We start from the raw sequence: 9,343 nt of genomic DNA on the forward strand, positions 1-9,343 counted from the left end.
GGCCAATATTTTTTTTAAATTTTTTTTATTACTTTTCTCATTAGATTTGTGTTCATCTACAAACTCAGAAGACAGGCTGTTTCTCCTGTCGTTCACATCCTGTGTGAGGAGTAACTCTATTGGGGGTAATTTGGCTTATTGTGCTTTCACTCTATTACTTTTTATATCTCGTAGCATAACACGTATAATGAAAAATCAGAGGCACATAGAGGGTTATACATTTTACAGGAGGTCCTAGATATATTGAATACATATGTTTACTGTGGCTTTTTGACTTTTTCTTTCGGAGGAGGCAGACATATATTTTATCACCTCGAAGGAATACAGGTAGTTTGTGTGCATGTGTACTTTGAACACAGTTAAGTTCCTTATAATATTCTTTTAAGAGGAGAATTTTTCCTAATTAAGATGCCCACATCCCTCAAAGAACTCAATGGGAACAGAGTCACTGACTGATTGCTAGAGTCACTAATTCATTCCCCTTCCATTGCAAATTGTAAATGACTACACATGGGTAAAAGCCATGGAGAATGAGGTCTAGAATCCCCGCGGTGTTACCAATGTCACGGTAGCCAGAACATCGCTGCACTGTAGAAAAACCGGTTCCCCTTTTTCTATCGGTCCCTGCTTTGATCTGTGTCACTGTGTGTCTCTCCCGGAGCAGTAATAGGTGGCGGTGTCTGCAGCTGTCACCGAGCGGAGCTCCAGGGAGAACTGGTTCTTGGAAGTGTCTTGTGTGATGGTCATTCGACTCTGCAGAGAGCTGGGGTACTCAGTGTACCACCTGCCAGACCTATACCATGTGCACCCCATCCATTCCGGCCGCTTCCCCGCGGGCTGCCGGAACCAGTCCCAGGTAGCTCTGGTGCTAGAAACCGAGTCTCCGGAGATGGTACAAGTGAGTGTCAGGGACTCCCCGGGTTTCGCCGCTCCCAAACCCATTTCCTTCAGCTGCACTTGGGAGAGGACACCTGGAAAGGAAACACAGAAATGAATCCATGAGCCAGGCTCCTATCCCCTGGGAGTGGGGAACATGAGAAAATTAAACACCCTGAGATGGCGACTAAGGGAGTGAGGCACCCAACTGCCACTGAATTGCATTGGAATCCGGGCATCTCATTCCCTTAGGCTGCACTGAACATCTTCTCTTCTGCCATCACTGCAGTAAGGAACCCTCCTGACCCCCAATAGACACGTACCTGAAGGGGCCTCCAGCATGAACAGGAAAATCAGTAGCAGGTTCATCTTAAGTGAAGGTGCAAACTGTCCCCAGGAGCCAGGCCCGGGCAGTACTGTGGGGTGTGAGGGGGAGACTGGAGCTCCTCCAATCCGGGGGTTGTATTTAAAGAGGAACCCTCCAGGCAGGGATTTGCATGGGGGTTTCCCGGAATTAATATAAGAGATGACAGAGTGTGAGCTCTGTCTACACATGGGGATCTCTCCTTGGAACGCGTCCTACCGCCCGAGACAGTGAGTTCAGCTTAGCGAAATGTGAAACCACTTAAGGTATTTGGACGCCCAAACTCAGTTTCAATAAATAGCATTTGGTCATTTAACTCTCTCAAAGGACTTTGAAATTCTCAGTCAAATGTAAGTGCAGGACAGCGCCTTCTTTGGAATGAAGGGATATCTGGAGAAAAGAAATTATACCCCTTCTCCTGTGGTTTTGGATGGGATTTCAAAAGAGCCGATGGGAATTAAGAACCCAAATGTCATCGAAATTCAGTAGCATCTGGGCCTATAACTCGCTCACCCCATCTCTTAAATCCTATTCCGTGTTCGGTAGAGATTGATCATATTAGCAACGCGCTGCATTTACTGTGCAGCCAGAGATACATTTATAGTGAATAAGGGTTTTATTACAATGCATTGAGTGAAATGAGAGACTTTCGGCTGATATTACCTTGCTCTGGGTGACATTAGTTAGTGGGTTTATGTCTGCTGCCCTCAGAAGACAGAACTGTCTGAGAATATCCCTTCTCCCCCTCCGTTCGATATCATATCCCGTGTGTTCTCTGCCAGGTCCCCTTGAGGAAATGACCCAGGCTCATATTCTGGATAATATCTGCCTGGTGAATGTTTATTTTTGACAGTCCTTTGCAAGAAATTATTTTCGAGCATAAATTACATTTCTGATCCTTGGCGCCACTTGAGTTACTGTCACTTCTCATTGTTACTTTGTTCTAACACCAGCCACAGAATAATCCTTCTCGATATTTACACTGCTGTAATTCTGAGCAATTAAGAGGTCCTTGTTGCTCTTCTTCGCTTTCCTTGTAAAGTTTTCCCTTGTTCATTTTCTTGCTGTTAATACAGAATCCAACCATGAACTAAGTATTTTATCAAACGCATAATATTACACATTCGAAGACACGTTCATTCTGTCTCTCTCTCTCTCTCTCTCTCGCTCTCTCCCTCCACATACGTCCCATCTATGTATCAATCGATCATTCTTGCATTAGTCTGGCTTTCCTTCTTTTATATAATAACATTCATACTTTATAAACTGGGTGCAAAGGCAGGCGTTTCTGATCTGAAGGAGATTTTACAGTTACTGTGGAGTTTTGCCCAGTTATATTACAGAAGAAAGGAATATGCTTGCCCTGTGCACAAGGGATATGCTTGAGGTGAAGTTCCCATGCTATATTTGCAATATATTTTTAGTCAGGTTTGTACATGAAAAAGATTTCCCACTGTATAAAATCCCGGGGGCCCTAATTCTGTCCCCTCTCAGATCTTTTCGCTATGCCAGTGTAGACAGCTATATCATGCCAATCTGAAGTGACTGAAGGGTCAATGAGATAGAGAAGGAGAATTCCAGTTCCCCCCAAAGATCTGGAGCGTTAGTAGCTCTCCGCGTGCACTGTGAAAACCCGCTTACTCTTTTTGTATCAGCCCCTGCTGCACTGCGTCACTGTGCACCCCGGTGTGTGCGTGTGTATCCCCCGGGCACAGTAATAGGTGGCGGTGTCCGCAGCTGTCAGCGCGCGCAGCTGCAGGGAGAACTGGCTTTTGGAAGCCTCCTGGCTGATGGTCAGTCGGATCTGCAGAGCCCCAGCGTAGTTCGTGGGCCAGCTGCCGGCTGAATGCCAGATGTTCCCCATCAACGCCTGCCCTCCCCCCGCCAGATGGCGGATCCAGTTCCAACTCGATCCGGCAGTAGACAGCGAGCTCCCAGAGAGGGTGCAGGTGAGTGTGAGGGGCTCCCAGGACTTCACCGCTCCAGGACCTGACTGCTGCAGCTGCCCTTGGGCGAGGACACCTGGAAGGGAAAACACACAGATCTGTCAGCCAGGCTTCTGTCCCCTGGCAGAGGAGAACGCATGGCAATAAAACACCTGAAGAGTAAGCCTAAGGGATTTTGGCACCCAGCTGTTGCTGAAATCCATTGGGATCTCTGTGCTTCATTCCCATAAGCTACTTTTAAAGCCTCCACCTCTAGAATGGTCCCAGCAGTGAAATCTTGTTCAGGGTTTGGCCGATGGTGTATTCCCTCGCCTTTACTGTATGGTGCACCTTATGTGTATATATTCCCTGATTGTTACCCCTGTTTGTAGAGATGAATCCAAATCCTGTATTGCTTCATTCTGCTGCACAGACCCTAAGGAAACAGAATTAAATTCTGCCTGGCCAGTAGAAGCGGTTGCCTGGGGATAGCTGAGAAAATCTCACTTAAACCAGAGCAATCAGAGGGATCAATATTTAGTTCTCCTGCCTCTTTCCTTCCCTAAGCAACTCCCAGCAGGGTCAGCCTATAGATTCCTGGTTCACCTTCTTTGTACATTTTCCTTCCACTGGTTTGCTTGGCAATAATATAGCAGCATAAAGTGCAATATGCAATTTATATCACAAATACAATCATCTATCTATCTATCTATCTATCTATCTATCTATCTATCTATCTATTAAGCAGTGTCCAAGCACCTCGCAATCTGTAATGCATTTATACTCTCAATTCCCCTGTGAAGTGCCCTTATCCCCATTTGGCCTATGGGGAACTGAGGCACAAGGAGAATAAGCATGTTGCCCATGGTGACTCAGGAAGGTTGTGGTGGTGGATGGAATTGACAGTCGGAGTCCTACTGCCTCTCAGAGTCATGGTGTTTGCATTGTCCGTCTTGTATCTCTCTCTTTCTAGCTCCTTTGTTTCTTATATTGTGGTATCTCTACTACTTCCAAAATTATAACGTGGACACATAAACACCCCAAATAGATAAATAGATGCATACATAGATATTTGATGTTGCACCCCATAATACTTTATAGAAATATGCTTATGAAAGTAAATACGACATAACTGGAACATGTTTTATGCTAGAAATGCCATGTAACATATCTGTGCAAAAACTATGTTCTTCTGCATGTATTCATCCTATATGTATGAATGTATCATTGTTGTATCTGAAACTAGAAATATGAAATATAACTCTGAGGTCCTATTGTAATTATGCAAAGTGTGGGCCATTAATGGTGGCTTGAAATCTTGATGGCTCCCATTAACCAGGATAATTGGTTGTAAATGGCTCTGTTTACTTGTAAGTCTTCCTGTATACCTGTGTGCTGGCAAGTGGGTAATGAAGTCTTACAGTGACATGTGATCATGTCACCTGAACTGGAATCCATCTTTAACCTGTGCTTTTCCATTTAGAAGGAGGGTGGGAACCCAGAGAGGGACAAAGGATTCCTGCCTTGTGCAAAAGATATATAAGGGGGTGGAACGGAATAAAGGGGGCTGCAGTCATGAAAAATCCTCCAGCTACCACCTGATCTGGAACAAGAACTGTACCGGGGAAAAGATTGGACCCAGACTAGAAGGAGGCTAGTCTGTCAAAAAAGCTTATTGGAACATCTCTGAGTGTGACATTTACCTGCATTGTTTCCTACTGTATTGGGCTTAGACTTGCATGTTTTATTTATTTTGTTCGGTAATTTAATTTGTTCTGTCTGTTATTACTTGGAACCACTTAAATCCTACTTTTTGTATTTAATAAAATCACTTTTTACTTATTAATTAACCCAGAGTATGTATTAATACCTGGGGAACAGCTGTGCATATTTCTATCAGTGTTATATAGGGAGAACAATTTATAAGCTTTATACAGGGTAAAACAGATTTATTTAGGGTTTGAACCCCATTGGGAGCTGGGTATCGAAGTGCTGGAGACAGGAGCACTTCTTAAGCTGTTTTCAGTTAAGCCTGCAGCTGTCGGGGGCGTGGTTCAGACTTAAATCTGTGTTTGCAGCAGGCAAGCGTGTCTGGCTCAATCAAGGCAAGGTACTAAAGTCCCAAGCTGCCAGGGAAAACGGGCTCAGAGGTAGTCCCAGCACATCTGGTGGCAGTCCCAAGAGGGTTTCTGTGACCCAACCTGTCACTATATATATATAAACTTAATTGCTCTCTCGCTCTCTCTCTCTCTCACACACACACACACAAACACCACTGTTATCTGAACATCTTCAAAAATCATAAGACCTGACAATTTTGAAAGGACTCTAAGGGATGACAGCTGCCCAACCCCCCTCCGAATGAATTTCTGTCCGGTTCTGGTGCCTAATTCCTTTAAGTCCCATTTAACATCCTGGCCAACGTGTATCCTATTCCGAAGTTTCTAAACTTCTATCCCTAAGAGTCCGTTTTTTAAAGCTATGAAGGCAACCGGTGCGATTTTCAAAAGCACCTCGGTGCCCAACGCCCATCGCAATCACAGAGTTTTAGGCTTCTAGGGGCTTTTGAAAATTCTCTTCGGCACCTTAAATCCCTTTGAGAATTTAGCTCCTCAGTTGCTGTTACAATGCAACTTGGGGTTTTCTCAAATCATTGCAGACTGACATCAGTTTTTCAAAATCAGTCCCCTGTGGTCTCTTTCCCTATTTCTGTTTCCAGTCCAGCATGTAAGGATTGGATTTGTTTGTCTGTTTGTCTGCAAAGCCTTTGGAAGACCTGTAAGATTGAATTTTGCTGGACAAGAGCTTTTGGCAATATTCCCACCAGCGGGTTGAAGCATGTCACTAAAGCTCATTATCCTCCTCTTCATGACATCACCTTGGTTCCCTGGTGTTGGAGGGGAGAGTTGGCTGGAAACTGCACAGACACAGGGGGCTGCGGATTATCTCTCTGGGTGCAGCCTTGGGAGAGTAAGTGGCAGATTTAAACAGCAGACTTTCACCTCCATTTCCATATTCCCCTCCTTATAAGAGATACAAACTCCTTTCCTTAATGATCTGAAATTGCTTTAATGGGGTCTCCAATAGACGGACTCTCCTTACTCCTTTCTGTGTGTTTGTGCAGTGCCTACAACTTCCCGGTGGGATCCTGGTTATACTTTCATATAACTGGAGAAATAAGGAGAGGATGTCAATGACGTCACTTGGCTAGCCATTAATGTCTAGGGACTGCTCTTAAATCGACCGTGCTGAAGGGAAATATTTCCATTGTCTTTAGTGGGCCTTGGCTCATGTTGTGTGAGAGGAGAATATTTGGCCAGAGAGCAGAACAGATGGGAATTATACAGACCGTGATTATTGGGATCGCAGAAGTGTGAAAATGTATCCTCTCTTAAGATTAGGTCGGAATTATATCATTTATCTATCTATCTATCTATCTATCTATCTATCTATCTGTCTGTCTGTCTATCTGTATGTCTGTCTTTGCCTCCTACCCCGTCCTTAATGTTGGTGTCAGAGTTATCAATTAGGAGCGAGCTACGTTATCGATCCATTGCGTTCCCAGGGTAACCTGGTCACTGAGTGAGGAAACAGACTTTGCAAAGACGCTCAGGAATATTTCTGGGTTTTGTTGTTCCCCCCCCACACACACACACATTTCTGGAAATAATTTTGGCGTCACTGTGGCTTGTTCTGAGGAGAAGAGTCAGAGCTGCGGAGATGGGATAAAAACCATCTCTGGTAAGAAGGGCAGCATAAGACTCCGCCAGCGGATAAATTCTACAAAAGGGCCTTAGGTGGCAGGGCACGGTAGCTGAAGAGGACCTTGTGCTGGCTCCTGGGAAAAGGGTGAATTTCAGCCACAGAGAATCATCAGCCTCGGTAGAAAACAAGCGATAGATCACTGACCCCCCGCCCCCCTTCCAGTGCATAGTACTCACTCTGGGTTCAGCGATCCCAAATCCCTAAACACCAGTTTAGAGCCACTCCAAAAGCTACCACTTTTGTAAGCTAATAGCTATGAGTAAAACAGAGGAGGGGCTCTGCTGATGGGGGTTTTGCAGGTGAAGGCAGTTGAGGGGGGATATTAGGGGGTAGATACAGAGGGCAGGGGAATAAGCCCTGCTGTGAGGGTCTCTGTGAGGTGGGAATGGCAGTGGGAGGACAGGGGGTAGGGATAAGGTGTCTGTGGGGTTGCAGTGAACAGGTGTGGAGGTGTCAGGCAGAGGTTGTAACATTTTCACTTTATATCAGTGTTATAATAAGGGGAATGGTGAAATGTATGAATGAGTCTGTAGGGCTGGGGGATACAATCGATTCCAAGAAACCAGGGAGAGTATTATTTTAAACTGAGTCCTCTGGGCATTGATTTCTATGGGAATCAGGGTCTGGGCACCTCAGCCAGTGCTAGGCAATATTAGAAGCTTGCGCCTCTGCTTGAACAAACTCCCAGTAATTGTTTCTGTAAGTGCAAGGGGGGGGGGGGCAGCGTTGTTCCTGGGATAGGCTACTAGGCTGCGTTAAAAGATCTGAGGCCCCTTGGGGAGGTGAATGGAGGGGGGAGAGAAGCTCCCTTTTATTAAAAAAAATAGTATCTGTCTGTGAGGAGTTCTGTCTAATCACTTGGTTTCTGTATTCAATTAACTGAAAGGAATGGGATTAAATAAAATCCATGGGCTCCTGGAGTTGTGTCTTTTCTCCCAATTCAGTTTATTGTAGATAGACCTTGAGGGACAGCTCAGACAGTCTTTCAGCCATGATTTGGGGACTTCGGTAACTCAGTCATAGGTTAGGGGTCTGTTACAGGAGTGGGTGGGGCCTGGAGGAGGTTCTGTGGCCTGTGATGTGCAGGAGGTCAGACTAGATGACCAGGATGGTCCCTTCTGACCTGAAAGTCTATGCAACCAATTCCCCTGAATCGGGCCCGCACATAAGATGGGTGGCCCGGCTTCCCCAGGGGGCAATTTAAAGGGCCTGGGGCTCCCAGCAGCAGCTTTAAATTGCCACCAGAGCCCCACTGCTGGAGCCCTGGGGTAGGGCCGTGGGGCTCTGGGGGCTATTTAAAAAGTCTGGGTCTCCTGCTGCCTCTACCCTTTAAATAGCCGCTGGAACCCCGCCGCTTCCCCAGGGCTCCCGTGGCTATTTAAAGGGCCGGGGCAGTAGAAGCAGGGGAGCCCAAGGCCCTTTAAATAGCCCCCAGAGCCCTGGGATAGCAGGGGGCTCAGGGGCTATTTAAAGGGCCGGGGCTCCAGCTGCCTCTGCTGCACCCCCTACCCGCAGCCTGCCCCTGCCCTCAGCCAGCCCCTGCCGCACCCCCTGCCCGCACCAGTTATGCACCCCCGTCCTGCCCGCACCAGCCCCGCACCCCCTGCCCTGCCTGCAGCCAGCCCCTGTCTCCAGCCATCCCTGCACCCCCTGCCTGCAGCCAGCCTCTGTTGCACCCCCTGCCCGCACCAGCCCTGCACCCCCTGTCCTGCCCGCGCCAGCCCCGCCCCCTGCCCTGCCTGCAGCCAGCCCTGCACCCCCTGCCCGCAGCCAGCCCCTGCCGCACCATCTGCCCTGTCTCCAGCCAACGCTGCTGCACCCCCCTGCCTGAAGCCAGCCAGTCCCACACTCCTCTGTCTCCAGCCCTGCCAACCCCTGCCGCACCCCCCTGCGGCCCTGCCTGAAGCCAGCCAGCCCGCCCCACACACCCCTGTCTCCAGCCAGCCCCGCACCCCTTGCCCTGCCTGCAGCCAGACCCTACCTCCAGTCAGCCCCTGCCCTGCCTCCAGCCAGCCCCATGTCCACTGGTGCCCTGCAGTTCCCAGGGCAGTAACCCTGCACACCTGCTTCAATGAGGGGAGCAGGGAGTGGCGGGGACCCACACATGTGAAACGGAGCTCATTAATAACCGATCAACAGCATATATGACGCAATGTACATAATATATAATTTTATTATTTATATAGTTATGGAAAGTAAATAATACATGGAAGAAATGAAAGGCTTTTTTTACTTTTTGTTGTTGTTAGTCATCCCTGCCGGGGCCCCGCCAAAAATGTTCAAATTGGGCCCCGCACTTCCTAAAGCCGGCCCTGAGTCTGAGTCTCCCCTTGCGGTGTATCTGTACCTCAGTAATACAGGGCGGTGTCCTCAGGTCTCTCGGGCTGCTCATTTGTAAACACAGCAGATGGTT

General features: G+C 47.6%; 1 gene segment (V, D, J or C); it reads right to left on the reverse strand.

Moving 5' to 3' along the window:
- Window positions 1-639: 639 nt before the first annotated feature.
- On the reverse strand, window positions 640-1,245 carry LOC112119237. The segment is given in 2 exon segments: window positions 640-971; window positions 1,200-1,245. Coding segments are annotated over 2 exon segments (378 nt in total).
- Between the last annotated feature and the right edge of the window lie 8,098 nt (window positions 1,246-9,343).

The sequence above is a fragment of the Terrapene carolina genome, unplaced genomic scaffold (genome assembly GCF_002925995.2).
Source record: "Terrapene carolina triunguis isolate 2854851 unplaced genomic scaffold, T_m_triunguis-2.0 Scaffold32425, whole genome shotgun sequence".
NCBI classification, from domain to species: domain Eukaryota; kingdom Metazoa; phylum Chordata; order Testudines; family Emydidae; genus Terrapene; species Terrapene triunguis.